General features: G+C 36.9%; 1 protein-coding gene across 1 annotated transcript in view; it reads right to left on the bottom strand.

The window, feature by feature from the left end:
* The window catches only part of LOC126484672 (sodium channel protein 60E-like), a 277,274-nt gene that overhangs the window by 142,511 nt on the left and 114,180 nt on the right, over window positions 1-20,583 (bottom strand). The window contains exons 11-14 of the mRNA XM_050108265.1: window positions 17,445-17,659; window positions 12,394-12,564; window positions 5,742-5,935; window positions 1,082-1,187 (exon numbers count right to left, since the gene is read on the bottom strand). Coding sequence (XP_049964222.1) covers window positions 1,082-1,187; window positions 5,742-5,935; window positions 12,394-12,564; window positions 17,445-17,659 — 686 coding nt within the window. The remainder of the gene's footprint in view (window positions 1-1,081; window positions 1,188-5,741; window positions 5,936-12,393; window positions 12,565-17,444; window positions 17,660-20,583) is intronic.

Raw genomic sequence — 20,583 nt, 5'->3', positions numbered from 1 at the left:
TTCCTATACATTTTATTTTCCGAACTATCTATTCTCCACATCCTCCCTTCCCCACCCCATCCACTCCTATTTGACTACCATCTTTCACTCTTATGACTCTTGCACGATGTTTTATCAGTAATCTCTATCTTCCTTATTACTCTCTCTTCCGCCTTTAAGTTCTCAGGTTTCCAAATTTCATTTGGTGCAGGGATCAATAATCAGTCTTTCCTTCTCATCTCATCCAGTAAGACTCCCCTGACCCATGTTCTGGGAGACTTTTCTGCAACTCTCCCCATTTCCTCAACCTCACCAGTCCTTTTCCCTCGTCTCTCTTCCTTTCTCTTCAATTCTTCTGCCAGAAGAAAGAGCCACTGGCTCCAAAAGCTTGCACATTTCTCTATCTTTCACATGCATTTTCTCCTGCTGCTGCTTGGCAAGTAAATTTTTTTAGCCAATTTTGTCATATTTTAATACATTGATTATTTTCATTGAGAGATAATCTTCTGTGATTCATGTGTGTTACATTCAATGAAAAGCATTCAAGTAACACATGAGGTAAAGATACTTCTATGCTTCCTTATGACTGTTACAATTATATGCTCTGGCTCCCTAATATATGGGAAAGAAAATTTACAACAATCTAAAAGACAAGAAAATTCAGAGGAAAAGCTGCATGATACTTTACTATAGCAGTTCCACTACTCAATTTAAGAAGGATGTCTTCCATCATAAGTCTTATTTTATCTGTAAACCCAAGTATTCATTCTCACTAAATAAATTAACCAATTTTAAAACACATATAAATCTCATTAACTGTAATAGCACACATTAATTATACTGCACATTTTGACATGTTTTCTGAACCACCATTGAAGTAAGATTAAATGTATAATATGTAAATAAATCACATTTCATAATAAAAAAACTACCTTCCATTTAATTATAATGAGATTTGTATGGAAGTAACTATAGAATGAAAGATTTTACATGCTTTCTAGCATAAAAAGCACTCAGTGATGGACAATAAATTAATGAAAGTGTGAAACATGTATGATAAATTAAAATGTAGCTGCTTTCAGTCATTCTACATCAAAATTACCTCCTCACTCTCTGCTCTCATGCAGTCCCACAGTGGCTCAATCCATTCTCCACATAAAATTCTAAATATCATCATAAAAGAATGGAAGAAATCTGTGAAGTTCCATCTGAAATTAAGAGAAATTTAAAACATTTTCACAATGACTTTTTACTGTAAAAGTTATGAAAAATACACTTCCCCATATTAATCAGAAAGATTAATACAACAATCAATTATACATGAGAAATTCTTATGGATACTTATTAATATTTTTCTTGTTGTGACTATTTTATTTTGTCAATGGACAGACATTGCAAATAATTACAGAAAATAGCTGATAAATATGCAATGGATTTCTGATTACTAAATAAAAATACTTTCACATTGTTATGCAGTAGGAGAGTGGGTTTGGAAAGTTAGCAGGAAAAAAACTGGCAGATAAAAGCTCTGAGTCAGGCAGTGAAAACATAGCCTGTGGGTATTTCATTCTGGCACAAGCTTTAATCTGTCATGAAATTTTGACACTTGTTTAGAGTAAATGACTGCAGCAGTTAATTGCAATAAGATTTGAAGATAAGTGAGATGCAGATGCTAGATTTATTCTTTATCCAAGAAAGTGGACATGAACCAAAGCAAGTGTGTTACCTGAAGTAAATCCTGCAACTGACTGAACCTGTTGCACTATGAATTTCGAGTGACAAGGTTTCAAGATATGCTTTACTCATCATGTATATGAAAACATTGGCATAAATCTGCCATTTTACTATATATTGTTCATTTTAACAACTGATAAACATCAAAGGAGTGCTACATATGTAGGCATGCCAAGTTCCACAAGATGCATTATAGTTGCGTATATTTTTACTTGTGAGAAACCTGTTTGTAAATTTATTTTTGATAAACCTCTGTGAAATGTGCAATATATATTCCATTAAAATGTTAACGTGGAATGAGTAATGAATGCACAACCAAAAATTGTTTTGAATATATGAAGATGACAATCTTACATGTTGAAAACTGTTAATAAAAATAGTTTTGAATAATTTCTTTAAAAAACACTGTTCATGCTTAAAGGTATCAGTTTTATTAAGTGTTTTGACACTGTTTTTTGTGAATGGTAATTTTAATAAACAACCATAATGTAATGAAACACCAGGAGAGGTTGGTTTGAGTTATTAAGTAGACTTCATGAACTTCCTTTGTTTCACTGCATGTTCCAGCCACGTAAGATCATTAGTTAAGTTTAAGTGGATGTTTTCAGCTCTGGAACAGGCACATTGCAATTTTTACTCTTGAATAGATTTTAGGCGAGAAAAATTTACTTCTAGGGATGGTCAGCTCATCCAATGGCAGTTGATACTAGAAACAATATGCTTCAAACCTGGGCAGTTATTCGAAAGGATTCTTGATGAAATTCAAAGAAAATGCACACCAGTTTTTAAATGGGATTAGTCAAAGTTCTGTACAAGAAAATTGGTATTAGAAATATTTGTAGATGATACATACCATACTAGACCAAATAGGTGCACTTTGGAATGCTTGAAAGCCCAATTATGGGTAACCAGGAGGATCTACAGCTTTTCTAAAGCAAAATTTGATCTAAGTTTCTATCTTAAATACACAGAAAAAAAAGAAAAAAAACTATATCTTATTACACACTATATATGTACAGTTAATTTAATATTGAATAACTGATTCAATATTTGGGAAAAGGCAACACAATTGCTCTCTAGTTTTTAACAGCAGTATTGCTCATACTGCATTAGAAAAAAGAAGCATATTAAATTTTGTTATGAGTCATAGGTGACTATAGTTTGATTATAATGACTTGACACTTCACATGTCAGAGCTGTCTCCCTCCAATCAGAGCAATCAGCATCATGCCCAAACTGTTCGCCACAACCAAACAGTCTATACACTTCCAATTCCTTGTCTGGCTTCTTTTCTTGATATGTTGGATCCCATGTTGGATTGTGAGTCATATGTCTGATACTTTTGTTTCACATTTCATCAGACATGTCAAAAAAACACACACACACACACACACACACACACACACACACACACACACACACAAATGGTGACAATGAAATATGCACATTTCACACACAGCACTATCCAAACTTTACGGATTCCTTTCACAGAGGACATAATTCAGTGTCAAATATTCAATTATTATCATCACAGAGATTGACCTACAGTCAATAAGCTTCAAACAACATTGAATGAGGTCAAACTTTTTGAAGACCCAATTCAGCGTTGCCACTGGTCCTATAGAGGAATAACTATAATGTCATAACAAGAAGTGTTGCTGTAGTGCAGTGGTTAAGTTACAGTCCTGATGTGCAGAAGGTTGTGGATTCGAATTTTTTTCATGTGAAATAATTTTTTATTTGTAAATGTTTATCAAAATAACTCTTATTATTACTATTATCATCATCATCATCATCATCATCATCATCATCATTATCAATTACCTGCTTTAAATGTTTTTTTATATTTTAAATCTTTTGTTCCATCATTTTTATCATCATACTGACTTTTTTATTTGCTCTTGTTTTTTCTTCCTATCATTCTTTTTCCATTTGGAATCAACCTGCATTGCCTTGAGTGGCAACCAGGACTGCTTATCGATTGAGATTGTGTCAGCTTGTGTAGCCAGTCAGAGGCAAATGACAAAAGTGGATGTTACAGTTCACTTTTAATGCTGAAAATGAAATGTTTCTGTCTTTAGTTTGCTGGTAGAGGTCAGCTTTGATCACCGTGAATGAAACGAGTGTCATTAATAGTTCTGCTGCAAGTTTTTAACTGATGTTTTCTCAGATACATTGCACATCACAATGTTGTGCTTAGGTTATGACAAGAGTCTAAATTCAGGACTACAAAATGTGTTGTCTGCCACTGTTCAGTCCCTGGTCACTGAGAATCAGCTGCAAACAGAGCGTCTTCCATTCCAACTATATCTAACAGCACCCACTACCAACACTGCTCTGTGTTACAAGAATGGCACTTCAACACTTGTGAAGTGACTTGCCATGCTTTCGTGTTGCCTTTAACCAAGTGGCAGATGGTATGACAACATTGTTACAGCCAGTGACAAATGTCAATGGTAAAGTAATTTTAGCAGGACTATAGGGGTGACTATCTGAAGCAACAATAATGTAAAAAGCAAATTAATGGGAAAGAAAATTTCAGATGCAGTTCAATTTAAGAATTATGAGTGTGTTCAGCTGATCTTTGAAGATAAACACTTAAGATAATCCCAACCGGTACAATCTCAATAATACTAATCAGTACCAGTAAGTTTTGACTGAAGAGGCACAAGATTTAAAGGAGAATTAGATATCTAATTACAGGGCTGTTGTGTGCACATGGATGTTTAGTAAGCACGAGACAATTAAAGAAAGCTCAATAATTTCTACAAAGAGACACTACAAGATAGTAGGAGAGAGACGAAGAGGAGTGAAGAAAATGTAGAGAAAGAGAGGAGGGAGGTGAGAGAAGAAAGAGGGAATAAAAATAGCAAAAACCATCTAGTTCATTGTGAACAAAACCAATTGTAAAAGATTTTACTTAGAAACAGTCTTAACCACATATGATAATTTATTTTTACAACAATTACTATAATATTGCATGCATTCATGACTGTTTGTAATTAAAATTTTGTTATAGTGCTTTCAACTGCTGCTGTTTCCATGAACAATATTTCAAAGCATTTTAAAACCAACGATATTAATTTTGCATGTTTGCAAGCTTCCATATCCTTTTAACAACCTGTATCCAGTTCTTCTGTTCATCTTTATCAATAAATTTTGCTGCTGGCAAGAATTAAAAATTCTGTCCTTTTAAATCTCTCTCTCTCTCTCTCTCTCACACACACACACAGATATGTATATTTAAAAACACAGATGATGTGACTTACCGAACGAAAGTGCTGGCAGGTCGATAGACACACAAACAAACACAAACATACACATGAAATTCAAGCTTTCGCAACAAACTGTTGCCTCATCAGGAAAGAGGGAAGGAGAGGGAAAGACGAAAGGATGTGGGTTTTAAGGGAGAGGGTAAGGAGTCATTCCAATCCCAGGAGTGGAAAAAAGGGGGTAAAAGGACAGGTATACACTCGCACACACACACATATCCATCTGCACATATACAGACACAGGCAGACATATCCATATGTCTGCCTGTGTCTGTATATGTGCGGATAGATGTGTGTGTGTGAAAGTGTATACCTGTCCTTTTTTCCCCCTAAGGTAAGTCCTTCTGCTCCTGGGATTGGAATGACAGCAATAGAGCGAAACATTCCATGTGGGAATAAAGATTCTGTAACTTACCAAACGAAAGCGCTGGTACTTTGATAGAGACAATAACAAACACAAACACACACACAAATTTTCGCAACCCACGGTTGCTTCATCAGGAAACAGGGAAGGAGAGAGAAAGACGAAAGGATGTGGGTTTTAAGGGAGAGGGTAAGGAGTCATTCCAATCCCGGGAGCGGAAGGACCTACCTTGTGTGTGTGTGTGTGTGTGTGTGTGTGTGTGTGATTATTTTCTTTAATTTCAGAATGTTAAATAATCATAATAATTCATTCCTTAAATTAAATGTTTTGTGTAGTACAACATTGTGGAATATTAAATATACTTAATTAATAATTTAATGCATGTAGCTCACCTTGGCACAGGATCTGGATGAAATCTCTCCTTTGTATAGTCTTTGGCAAAAAGTTGCATACCAATAACAGCAAAAATGTATATTACAATCACTAACACAAATGTTAAGTTTCCTAGAGCACCAATGGTTGATATAATAATGCTCAGTAGCACCTTCATAGTCGTCCATGACTGTGCAAGTTTTAGTACCCGTAACTGAAACAAAGGTAAATACACCTATAATAAATGTGCATATTTTTCGCAGAAAACAATATCTGATTTTAATGCACGATATCTTACAGCTGTATAACTTTATGTCTTTCAGTAGTAATATTATTTAGACTGGGCAGTCACTGAAAGTGGAGGAAATGTCGCAGGTGACACTACATACGAGGGGCATTTGAAAAGTCCATGCAAAGTCCTAGAGATGCCACCACCGGCATGTATCGAGGTCATGCTTAGTTAGTAGCATCTTTGGAAAGAATGCACACCAAGATTCAGCTATATTGCTCCATTTCTTTGTGTTTGGCATTCGTGTGAATCAACGAAGTCGAGTGATTGTCAAAAAATGAACGAAAAAGAATTTTGTGTGGTGATTAAACATTACTTTATGAAAGGCAAAACGCCTAAGGAGATTAAAGAGAAGCTTGATAAACATTACGGTGACTCTGCTCCTTCAATTAGAATGGTTTATAAGTGGTTTCAAAATTTTCGGAGTGCCATATGTGCACAAGTGATGCTGAACGTTCTGGATGCCCTGTGGAGGTTACGACTCCAGAAATCATTGATAAAATCCATGATATGGTGACAGATGACAGAAGAGTTAAGATGCGTGAGATTGCTAGTGCTGTGGGCATCTCGAATGAACAGGTACATAATATTTTGCATAAACATTTGGACATGAGAAAGCTATCCACAAGATGGGTTCCATGATTGCTCACACTTGACCAAAAACGGAATCATGTGAAGTGTTGCAAGGATGGTTTGCAGCTGTTCAGGAAGAATCCGCAGGACTTTAAGTGTCATTTCATCACTGTGGATACATTACTATACTCCTGAGACCAAAGAACAATCTGAACAATGGGTTACCAAGGGAGAATCTGCACCAAAAAAGGCGAAGACCATTCCTTTGGCCGAAAGGTTATTGCGACTGTCTTTTGGGATTCACAAGGGATAATCCTCATCGAATATCTGGGAAAGGGTAAAACTATTACAGGTGCATATTATTCATCATTATTGAAAACCAAGCTGCAAGAAAAACACCGGCGATTGGATAGCAAAAAAGTCCTTTTCCATCATGATAATGCACGAGCACACACCTCAGCAGGTGTGGTCGCAAAATTATTGGAAACAGAATTCCAGCTTGTTTCACATCCCCCCTATTCTCCAGACTTGGCTCCCTCGGACTACTATTTATTCCCCAATTTGAAGAAATGGCTGGCGGGACATAGATTTTATTCAAACGAGGAGGTGATTACGGCAACTAATAGCTATTTTGCAGACTTGGGCAATTCCTATTATCAGGAAGGGATCAACAAATTATAACAGAGTTGGACGAAGTGTATAAGTCTAAGAGGAGACTCTGTCGAAAAATAAAAAAGGTTTACCCCAAACACGTAAGTAGTTTTTATTTTTGCATGGACTTTTCAAACACCCCTCGTATAGTGGATCCACTTTGAAAATTTTTTGAACTGCCAGTTCCTGGTTCCTAATTATATTTTAAAGAAAGACACAAAACAGTCTAATTTAATCCAAGTTACAAAAATGTACATAAATTATAAATGAGGATAGGTCTGTATATTTGTGCCCTAGATAATATTCTATTATCAACCATAAGAATAACCAAAAAGGAGGAGTATAGGATAACTTTTTACAAAATGTGTTTGAATGTGAACTAATACACTGCTGAGTTGATTGATTTTGATATTTTAGCAGATGTCTATATGATTCATATTGAAAAGATTTGCAATGGGTGAGAAATGTACCATTTAACTCAAGAAAAGACAGTTCAGCATTGGTATGGTTCCCAACCAACCCCATTTTTCCAACATAGTCTCTATGTTTAACAAATTTTCCTGGTGTCCTCAAAGACTGTATGGAGGCAGTGAAATGTCCCAAATGTCTGACATTTGTAACATAAATTTCATTTTTTAAATAATGTTATTGCAATCATCTGACCTCCTGGAATGCTTTCTTTTGGAATGCTGGACAGATTTCTATCGAGTACATCAGTTACTGCATGAATTAAAAGAAAACTTTCAAGCTTTGTCAAGCCTCAAGCTCAATAACTAATACTAATTTCCTCAATGACACAAAATTTTGATGTCCCATTACCAGTGTCACTAATTGGATTCTGGAATTCTGTTGTGGCAGCAGTATTGTTGTTTGTGTGCAGTATGTTGTATGTTAAACAATGGAAAATGATGAGTCGCAGATAGGCACAACAAAAAGACTGTCAGAAAGTGAGCTTTCAGCAAACAAGGCAAGCATCAGAAATAGACAAGACACTCACGCAAACACAACTCACACACATATAATCACAGTCTCTGGCTGCTGAGGCCAGACTGCAAGCAGCAGCACATGATGAGAGAAGCAATTGGGTGGCGAGGAAGGGGAGGGGGGGGAGGGATAGCAGAGTAGGGGTGGCGGATGAAAAAATGCTGCTTGTGAGAGCGTAGATGGGCAATGTGGGCAGGGTGGGGCAGCTAGGTGCAGTTAGGAGGTTAGACAGAGGCCGGGAGGGGGAGGGGGGCAGACAGTTGTGGGTGGTAGTGGAAAGTGAGAGATGTAAAAAGACTGAGTGTACTGGTGGAATCGAGGGTTGTGTAGTGTGGAATAGGAATGGGGAAGGGGTTAGATGGGTGAGTGGGTAAGGACAATAACTACCAAAGGCTGAGACCAGGATGTTTACAGGAACATAGGATATACTGCAGAGAGAGAGTTACCACCTGTGCAGTTCAAAAAAGCTGGTATTGGTGGGAAGGATCCAGGTAGCCCAGGCTGTCAAGCACTCATTGAAATTAATAACATTGTTTTGTCGATGGCCATTCAAGCGGACAGATGGCTTGTTGGCTGTCATGTCACATAGAATGCAGCACAGTGGTTGCAGCTTAGCTTGTAGATCACATGACTGGTTTCACCGACAGCCCTGCCTTTGATGGTTGTGAGCGGACTGGAGTAGGTGGCGGTGGCGGTGGTGATGGAGGTGGGAAAATATATCAGACGGGTCATGCATCTAGGTCTGTTACAAGGATACGAACCATGAAGCAAGGGGTTGGGTCCAGGGGTTGTGTATGGATGGATGAGGATATTGTGTAGGTTCAGTAGCTGGTAAAATACTACGTTGGGAAGGTGGAAAGAATAGTTGATAGGACATGCCTCATTTCAGGGCACAACAAGAGGTAGTTGAAAGTCTGGTGGGGAATGAGATTCAGCTGCTCCAGTCTTGGGTGGTTCTAAGTCACGAGGGGAATGCTCCTCTGTGGCCAGATGGTCAGATGGTGAGATTTTGGAGATGGTGGGTGAACGGAAAGACAAGACATGGGATACAACCTGTGAGGGCCTCAGTGAGACCCTAAGTATATTCTGAGAGAATCACTTGTCACTACAGATGCAACGAGCATGGGTGGCTAGGATGTATAGAAGGGGCTTCTTGGTATGGAATGGGTAGCTGCTGTCCAAGTGGAGGTACTGCTGCTGGTTGGTAGGTTTGATATGAACAGAAGTACTGACGCAGCCATCTTTGAGGTGGAGGTCAACATTGAGGAAGGTGGCTTGTTGGGATACTGTCATGCCACATGTCACAGTCTAACACATAGTTGGTTCCAGTTCTTACACCTGCGATTTGATAAATGGTATCATAATATTTCCTGTCTGCCACAGCGAAATGTAAGTGCAAATACACAGTGTGTTATTGCAAGACTTTCACCTCATAAATGGGAGGGTGAGAATGTTATCTGAACATTTTCTGGTGCAGAATTGAGTGTTGTAAATGTAAGATGTGTGTTGGAAATGGACGATGAACTGTCATTATAATTCAATATAGTCAGACATAAACTTGATGTTAAAAATATATCATAAACACTTAAAATTGATAACTTACTAGTAGAGAAACTGATTATAGATATGGGAAAAGAACAAGGTACGTAGCTACAACAGTACCACACTGCGAAATAGCACAAGTGTTTTAGGCTGACGAACTGTGTCCCTGGTACAATTAAAATGCAATTCAATCAAAAGTTCTCATGTACTCAAACTAAATGGTAATGAAAGTAATAGTGCCATTTGCTGTGTTATGACTAATCAATGATTTTGGAGAAGCAGTATTTATTTAAATAATTATTGAGTCCTCCTGCAACATGGATTTCAAGCTTGTTCCTTTACTTGTTATGTATACAGATAAAGCCATGTGTATGAATCTTCCCCAATGATACCCATTCAGCAAAGAGAATAGAAAAATAAATACAAGTAAAAGCAACAGTGGATTTCAAACTAGTTCCTTTACTTGTTATGTATCCAGATAAAGCCATGTGTATGAATCTTCCCCAACGATACCTATTCAGCAGAGAGAATAGAAAAAGGAACACAAGCAAAAGTGAAAGCTTGCTCTTTCTCTGCTGGGTACATCGACACAGTTGCCCTTGAAGAAGGTATGACATTAACGATCAGATTAGTATTTTGGAGTACATATTCTTAATGTTTTTAAAAGAATCCAGTAGAAGCAGCGAAATGTAGGATTTTGTGAAATCCTGTTTTTCTGACATAACACACCAGTTCATGAGGGAGTGGGGAAGGGGGCAGGGAGGTGACAAGGCAGTAAACTAAAAAGCATTTGTGGAGGAGTTTTTGACCCAGACAGTTTTTTTCCCCAAAAGTGAAAGAAATCAATTACGGTGTGAAAGTACAACGTGAACCAAGTTTACATCACAATAATGATTTTTTTTTTTTTTTTTTTTTTTTTTTGCAAAATTTGGGTGGTTTAATTTGCACAAAGAAAAAGGACTTGTCAGGATAGCTGAGCACCTGCCTGCCAGCCTGGATGTGGTTTTTAGGTTTTTTCACATCCACATACATAAATACCAGGCTGGTTCCCACATCCTGCCTCAGTTACACGATGTCTAACACTTTGAAAAATGACGTCACATTTGCCCATGAGGTTACACTAAATGCAAGAAGATGCAGTACACTGATTTCTTCCCAGGTGGGAGGGGCATGACAGTAGCTTTAAAATGTCTTTGGGAGTGGCAACCCCACAGTAACACTACCCTATATAAGGGTATGGTTGGTTTTCCACAAAACTGGAGAAGCCCAACATTAGTCCTAAGCCCTGCACTGGCTAGGTAAGGGGCGCCAGAAAGGAAGGAAGGTATCTGCAAAAATAAGGACGTTGCATCCTGACATTTTTATTTGAGAGATCGCTATATGAGGGAGGTGGTGAATAACAGAACCAGGCACAAATACTTTTTAAATGTTTTATTTTGGTGCCACAACCTTTCCTATCTTCAGATGGCTAATATTTTTCATTACATAGATCTTTGATCAACACTACATCATCTGCTCCACACTGTACAAGAATATTTGAGTATTTAGTGGGGAGCAGTGGGGTGCAGATGACATGGTGTTAGTTAAAACATCTGTGTAATGAAAAATATTAGCCATCTGAAGAGGGACATGCTAGCCTGAAACCCATTATGGCAGTAAAGTAAAACATTTAAAAAGTATTTGTGGCTGGTTGTGTCATTCACCATAGAGTTCGCAAGATCCAACAAGGATAAAACAACGTATGATGATAGCTTCCTTGGTGGGACATTTATTTCTACATTTTGCTTCATAAATGTAAATTTGTGTTTAATGTTTTTTGTTTTATTTTGTTTGTTTTGTGAAACAACACTGATGAGATGTTATTGGATGATTATTCTTTATCAGCAATATGTATTTGTTTACAAACCATTCATAAGAAACCTCTCAGAGCAAGATATTTTGGAACTTTCACTTAGTTATTTGAGTGCATACTTGAGTAAAAGTGCTAATGTACCCAACTCGACTGGGATAATGATGATATTATGAAAAAGATTGATTGGTACTTACCATTTGGAAATACTGAGTCACAGACAGGCAACACAAAAAGACTGTTAACAAGTAAGCTTTCAACCAAAAAACCTTCTTCTGAATTTGCCTGTCTGCGACTAAACATTTCCACTGTATGGCGAGAAGCAATCTTCCTGTTGATAATACTGTCATTATTTGAGCCTAGCTTTTCTATTGTTCAACTTGGCTGGGAATACTTTCTGAAACTGTATCAATAAGCTTTTGAAACAGCTGGGATTTGGGTTACTTTCCCAAATATTTCAATGTGGCCATTAAATATGGTAAGGCAAATAAAACAGTGATTAGAAAAACTTCTAATTATGGAAAAATGCCTACCTGATAAGTGGCAAGAGGGTCAAAAAAATGCTAGCCCTCTCATCCTTTTTCTTAAACTTAGCATTCTTTCAATTGGGAATAGAAAGAAATGAGTTGGAAGAAATGAGACCATTGAAGTAGTTAAGTAGGAAATATTGGAAGCTATATTTACAATAAAAAATCAGATATTTATGTAATATATGCTGTTGCTAATGGCAGAGACCTCCTATTGCATTGTACAAATGTTCATTAAAGTTTCAAGAAATCCATACCAGCCTCAGACCTCTCAAGACCGACAGTCCATCTACCAGCTCAAAAGCAAGATCCAGTAAACTTGCTGTGACGATGATAAGATCAAAAATATTCCATCCACAAGCAAAAAATTCTTTGCTAAGTGCTAGCAGTTTAAGGAAGCATTCCAACGTAAAAATTGAAGTGAAGACCTGAAAAAAATCATACAAATGTAATTTCAGACACAGATTATTACCAAACATACCAGGCATATTAAATTCGAACAATGCCCAAAATTAACAAATAATTCAGACTTTTATAACCATGAAATGGCCAGTTACCCTGCTGGCTGATCGTTATTCAACTTTCCAAATTGACTTATATTATTTATCTTTGCTGAAGTTTAGATAATATATACAGGCAGCATTTTCATAAAGAACTCTATATCAATTATTATATGTTTTCATTAGATTCTGTCAGCAGGCTCATTAAATAAAAGCCCATTTATTGCTAATCACATGCACCAGTGTAAGATGTGGACACACTATTCTAATACAGTAATTCTTTTCAGAAATTCGAACTGATTCCTTAAACAGAAAGTTAGTAGAGCTACAAAAAACAAAAGTAACATTCCTCCTTCCTTCATCTTGTGCACTAAAAATTGTGCTTTATGCTACTGAAAATAAATGCTATATATTTTAAATTATTAATTTTATGATTTTATAGATATATTTATCTCTCACTGTAAAGTTTGCTAATAAAATGCCTTGAAATGTATTGTTATACTTAAAAAATTAGTCAGATGACATTTAAACAAAGTGTGACACATTTATCTTTGTTATTAAATATCTGTCTTATTATTTCACAGATATTTACATGCGTTTTTCTTTAACTTTTATCATCTCTTAAATCTCGTACGTCACCACATGCATCTATTACTTGCTAATTTCTGGACAACTGAGTCACTTCAGTGGACTGTTAATCACTGCTTAGATTTCGTAAATTTATTATACTCCTACTTTCCTATCAAGTATCTTTCCTGGCTGTTCTGAGTTGCCATTCTTGGCAATTCATAATTCTGGATAACTCTACTCTCTCTATATTCCTAAGTAGTTCAAGCATATTACTACCAGTTAAACAGGCCATGGAGACATAATAACTTTATTACATCATAATAATTTTATTACATTTGTACTGATCCTGCTACTGTTATATCATTGAGGTAAATGCTTATTTCTTTGAAAGAACACAACAGCATCAGAAATTTGTGTATCTTAATATGTTTACATAACAACAAAAACAATCAATTACTGACAAAATTATTTAATTGTCTAGATAAAAAATCTACTCACTAAGCGGCAGCAGAACACACACATAAAAGACGATTGTAATTGGCAAGCTATCGGAGCCAGTGGCTCCTTCTTCAGGCAAAAGGGTTGAAGGGGAAGGAAGAAGGGTGAAGGAAAAGGACTGGAGAGGGCTAGGAAAAGGGGAAGATTTCAGGAAAGAACAGCACGTCAGGGGAGACTTGCCGTATGGGATGAGAAGTAAAGACTGATTGTTGGGGACTGCATCGGGCGAGATTTGAAAACCTGAGATCTTAAACGTGGAAGAAAGGGTAATATGCAGACAGAGATTACTGCTTAAACGTCATGCATGAGTTAATAGGAGTGAAAAGCTAAGTGCATTCTACGTAACAGAGGTGAGGGTGGGGCGGTGAAGAATAGACAGGAAAGACAATGAAAGATGTAGAAAACTAAAATGGAGCGAAGCAAGGAGTAGTTACTACTTCCTTCCCCTTCAACCCTTTTGCCTGAAGAAGGAGCCCCTGGCTCTGAAGGCTTGCCAATTATGACCGTCTTTTATGTGTGTGTTCTTCCACTGCTTGGTGAGTAGATTTTTTAGTATGTTTACAATGTCACAACATATAAATCATCACAGGTAAATACACAGCCAATGCACATAGTAAATATTTGCACTGAGATAACTTCAGGAAATGTCATCACTTTACCATTAGACTAATTAAGCAAGCCTCCTGGTCCAATGCAGTTCTCAATGTAATCTAATATTCTCTCCTATATGCATAATATTTACACACAGCAATTCTCCCATAATAATAGCAACACTACCTAATAAAAAGACCTCTGCCTGTGTTCCTTTGCCACGGTGCTATTCCCATGGTGAGAAAACCTCTGCACATACAAGTTTTGGGTATGGTAGGGTACACAGGACAACTGAGAATTAGAATTGAGCCAAAAGGTGTGCTTGTATAGCCTAATACTAGAGTGATGATTAAAGCAGAAAATTCAGTTTTCGTCCTACATTATACGTATATGGCATGTACACACATAAAAATAAGGTGTATTTATGCAGGCAGGAGAGCGGTGTGTTGAAAAAGTAGGGTGCGAATTATTTTTGCAATCCTAAAAATGACTGTATATTTTTGTATTAAAGAAATTTCAATGTTAGAACCCATTTCTTGTAGTTTGAGATAGAGCAACAATATTGCTATTGTTTAAGAAGTAACAGTGTAATTATATTTGATTGTTGATATCTTTTATGTTGAAAGGAAATCATCAAATGATGATGAAAATTTCAATCTTGCAGCAGCATTATGTGAAGAACACATTAATAATAAAGCAGGGAAAAAGTATGGTTTGGACAACTTTAATTTGTGGCATTGGATCACATTGAAGACCAATCTCCAAACTTTGCACAAGACAAAGAGAAAGACGGCATACCTACCTCTTGACAAATAATAATTAATGGACTTAGAAACCGTGAAGATCTTAAACATAGCACACACAGAAATGTGTGAGATTGTAGGTTGATGCTGCAGGTTTACAGGTAGAAACAGTCTCTCTATCTGACGAAGTACTTCACTAGCACAGACTGCCATAAGATTTTTACCAAGAAACTTGTCAATCTCCAGATGCACATTATCCAAATGCAGAAATGGCCCTCTTAACTTCTACATGCAAGTACTCACATACAAATAAGATGTATTTATGCACGTGAGAGACCAATGTGTTGAAAAATTAAGGTTTGGCTTATTTTTGCAGCCCTAAATATACCTATATATTTTTGTATTATAGAAACTTCAATATTAGAACTCATTCCTTAGTTGAAATAGAGCACCAGTATTGCTACTGGCAACACCAAACAGATGACCGTCTTTTGGGACATGCTGAGCTATACAACAGTGGACTATAGAGGGGCAAAAAATTCCCCATTTGGACCAACTGTCACTGAAAAACAAAAAATTACCATGATGTAAACAGTTACTGCAGAGAGAAGAAATCTGCAACCTCCCCCCCCCACCCCCCACCCCCCATCACCATGCCATTCTTGTTATTCTGAAACAGAAAACTCTGGCCACGGAAAATTTCCCTATGGGTTTAACAATTCATTGCCAAGAAAAAGGTTGGATGAGAACTAGGGTGGGATGTCTTTAAAGGTCACCTTACATCTGAGGTAAGGAATAAAGTTGCTGGATTTAACAAAGATCTAGTCTTCATAGCTGTAGGTGTGTGATGACACTGTAACAAGCCATTTAAGGTATGTCTCCAAAAATACTTTTTTGATTGGCTTTTAGAAGGGGAACATGCAATTGTTTCATCTGGCATGATTAAAAATCTCTCAGTCAGTCTTACAAGTGAATATATTCTCTCTACAGGGCACACAATATCACTACATTCTACTGCCAAGGGATTCAAGAAGTGCCGTGTATCCAGTGCCCTGGATAATAGTGAGAACAAGATGCTTTGTCAGCAGAGTGATGAGAATACTCACTGTGATGAAACAAATACAGGTAGTGAAGATAACAGTGACATCAGTGAAGACTGTCAATAAAGGCTGGCATTTTTGTGTAATTTATCTACATTACAACACAACAAAAAGTGATTAAGAGTGAATATATTCTCAAAAGTTTTTGTAAATTGATAATGTAACAAATTTTTCTCCTCTGAGTTTTTCCGTTTTATTCTCTCAAAATTAAAGGTGCAACTTATATTTTGGCCAACATGGCAAGTCAAAATCTGAAATAAGACTTACCTATATTGTTATTTTTTTGAACCCCCGTATGAAGCTATATTGTACCCCATAAAATAAGTAACATATGAGCTAAATTTCAGGAGGCAATACTTTTATTACTGTAATTGGCACACATAAAAATACATGAAATTATCCTCGCTTTTGGAATTATTAATCCTTTCTTGGGGAGGGAGGGAGGAAGGAAGTAAAAGTTTCAAAAACTAGGATAATTTGTCAGCAGTACTAAAAATTTTGCATCCTGAAGGTAAGAACTGGTCTGCAATTCTGCCTCATTCTTTTATAGACTCCTCAAGTGAATTTGCTTTTGATACAGCATAAATTATCTGTTTCTGAGTTTTTCAAAATTTGTGTTCCTTTTTTGACCTCATGAAAATAATTAAATGTGGTCTCTCTCCCATGCACAATTCCAACATACTGTTTGAACAGTATAGGGCAAACATAAAAAAAAAAAGTCTAATGTCACATCAAAAGTCTAATGGTTGGAGTGAGATATCAAACGTGTTTCCGCCCATATGTTAGTTTATTAGATACAATCTGAAATGAAGAATAAAAAGAAACTGAGAGGAAGCGACATACAGAGAGAGAGACTGGCAGTCACAAGCAGAGCAAGAAAAGAACAAGAGCCAATAAAAACAGCACAAATTAAAGAAAATATTAGGGTTTCAATTTCTGCACACAAAATGCAGAATATCAGTGAAATTTTATTTCTTGTGCCTTGTTTGTATCATTTTTCCAAATTCTGTAAATCATGTAAGATGTATAATTTAGTTACAAAACCTGTTATTATTTGTACACACATTTTACTCATTTAAAAATAAAAAATGATGGAATATAGTAATTTTAAAACTGTTGGGTTAGATAAATTTCTTAGTTTTCATATCCATTTGACTGAGAAGTCATCTTTAGAATCGTTTTTAATTGTTTAATTAATAGCCATATTGCTAAGGCAGGCTGACAGGCTGATGAATTATAAGTTAGTTAGCAACTTTGTTGGTACATTCAGGACCTTTAAATGGATGCTTTTTTTAATGTCTCTTACTTTATTGCCTATGTCCAGGGCCTGTCGAACAGACTCACTCATACCATGATGTTCCATAGCGAGGAACATGGTGTTCAGAACGATGCACAGAGTAATGAGAAGCTCAAACAGTGGATCCCGTACTACTTTGTACAGTCCACTCTGGAAGCGCAGCCACCCATCATAGTCTATACAACACTGAGTGCACTTATCACAGTTTCTGTCAGGCAGGTCATCTGAAAACCACACAGAATTAATTATTAAAGCAAGATTTGCCAGTGAGAATAACCTGTTTTTCCAGATCTGTTTATCTTATTTGCGTTTTAAAGAATTAAAACTCATTTATGCTCACGTATACTTTAAATAACAAAATATTTGGGGTTTAGCTCAATATACAACATGTTTATCATAGAAAGTTAATGCTGCGAATATCTCAATAATATAAGGAAAAAAACTTTTTTTTATTTCTATTTGCTAGAGATAAAATGTTATCAAGAGGAATAGAATTTTTGACAAGTTCTCACAGCAACAAGACCTTCAGTCAGAAAATATTAGTTGAGGGATATCTCTAATGAAATATTCCATCAGGGCTACAAAAACTAGTGATATAACTGAGAAGACACAATTAACAGAGTGTTGTACCAACATTAGCCTTTTATCAACTGAGGTATATTAAAAACAAATACAAAGAACTAATGAATAGTTATTACAAGAATTTTATTCCTCACACTGTGCTCTCATCTTTACACCATTCATCAAGAATGTCGAAAGAATAAGTGTGTATCAGATTCTCTGTTCTAAAATACAACACAGATGGTCCAGAGCACTTTGGTCACATTACTGGGTAGGCTAGAAGAGACATTCTTACAGTGAATTTCTGCCTGATTTTCCTACAGTTAGTTTTTATATTGTCATTCCACTTTAGGCAACTCAAGGCGGTTACTCTCAGGTATTTGAAAGTTGTTACTGTTTCCAGGGATTCAACACAAATCACATAAAAGGACATTGATGGAACTCTTTGCTTACTTATCTGCAATATGTTACATTTATTCCATTCAGGGCCAATGGTCAGTCCTTGCTACAACAGTTAATCAGCTGCAGCTCTCCCTCCATTTTGCTTGTCTTCTGGGGTCACAATTTATCTATAGAAATCAGCATTGTTTAGGAACAGTATCGCTGAACTTCCAATGTTATCCACTGCATCATTTACATATATTGTAAACAGTAACAATCCTATAACATGCAACCGCGGTACTCCTAAAGTTACTTTTACATCTGCTGATTTTGTCCCATTGAAAATGACATGATGAGTTCTATCTGATAGAAAGTTCTGAATCTAACCACACAAATGGTCCAGTCCTTGGCAAGCTCTTATTTTATTCGTTAAATGACTGTGCTTTCTACAAGTCGAGAAACACGTCATCGACCTTGACACCATTATCTATGGCACTCTCATAGATAATCAGGGCGAACTTAGTTTCAGAAGAGCTCTGTTTCCAGAATCCATGTTGATTTTCAAAGAGGACATTTTAGTCTCAAGAAAGGTCATAGTGCATAATCACAAAAAAGTTATATAATTCTACAAGAGACTGACGTCAACAATATACCTATAATTATGTGCACCTGTTTTATGAGGCTTGTTTAAAGCAGGAATGAGGTGAACTTCTTCTCAATCACCTGGTATGCTTCATTGTTCCAGCAACATACAGTAAACTTTTGCAAAAAGGGGAGCAAGTTCTTTCACATAATCTCTGTAGAATCTCACAAGTATCTTATCAGATACAGATGTCATTCCACTGTTTGGTCATTTTAGTTTATTTGTTATCACAATATGTACAATTTCAGCTTTCATATGACATTTGAAAAAAGGGACTGTATCACATTCTCCCGCAGTGAAACAATAACAGAAGACTGACTTAGTATTTCACCCTTCTCTCTGTCATCTTCTGTTTTTATGCTGGTATGGTGACAGAGCCTGAATGCATGATTTCAGTCCACTTACTTGTTTTACATTATGACCAAAACTTCTTAAGATTTTTGGTGAAAAAGACTGGAAAAATTCTTTTGAACTCATGGTGTCAGATGGTATGGGACATGTTGTCTATACTAACACCACTGAAAAATGGAAACACTAAAGAAATATAGACTTCCACTATTTAATACATTTATTTGCTAGTACACAATTTATTTTCAGTAATTGTAGATCTTGTACCCAAACCTAATGATAACTCAGGCTCTGATGCAGACATCGACATGAACACATCACCATCACTGACACACTGAGCTAGGAGGTGCTCGCAGGATACTGTGCCTATCCTAGGAAGCACTCTCACAACATGTTAAGAGGAGCCATTAACCATGGTGTGTGGGCAATATATAGGGACAAGTGCCAGCTATGAAACTTCACATCATCAAGGAGCTAGTGACATTGGGTGAATGAACTGAGGAAACCTGCCTTGCCTATGGACTTAGATATTATTGTATACACTGGGCTGCTACCTTGTGACATGGTTACCACTCTTACAGATGTGTGCCACAGGTACACCACAGGCACTACTTCTAGTAATTCTAATCTGGGAGGTGGCAGACATCAACAGAACTCACCAGGCTGTTTTCAACCAAGCCTCACACAACTTTCCTCACACTGGGTGGCACCAGCCTTGCTGATGTGATACTCATATTGCGGTACAGACTGCTGCAACCATGAGCACCAGTTTGCTTCTGCAAAATCACGTGCACCATGAAATGCTGCAGAGGGGTATTCAGATCAACATTTGACTACTCTGTAGCCAGTGCACACTCCGGCCTCAACCCCGGTCACACCTGCAGCCCATCAAATGGAATTGTCTACACCCTCATCATGAGCACTTGCTGTTTGATACTTGCTGGACTTCCAACAGCTGCTCTCCAGAGCAGTATTTCACTGGACTTTTGTCAGCTGCCTTCGAGTGCATTGCAGCACCGGATCTGCACCTTAGATCCACTCAAGCTCAGCCCTTCATAGGACTTTTGTCTCAACCATCCATGAGCCTATGCCTCTCTGGATTCCTTCACTAATCATCATTAGTACCCTATGGCTCAGCACTGACTACAGCTCTTCATGGACCTTGTCATTGTGAGCAATTGACTTTTCAGTTTGCAATCATGGATGATGGCCCTC

Source organism: Schistocerca serialis, chromosome 6 (genome assembly GCF_023864345.2).
Source record: "Schistocerca serialis cubense isolate TAMUIC-IGC-003099 chromosome 6, iqSchSeri2.2, whole genome shotgun sequence".
Lineage (NCBI taxonomy): Eukaryota > Metazoa > Arthropoda > Insecta > Orthoptera > Acrididae > Schistocerca > Schistocerca serialis.
The sequence above is the reverse complement of the archived record's forward strand: the minus strand, read 5'-3'. Positions and strand labels throughout refer to the sequence as shown.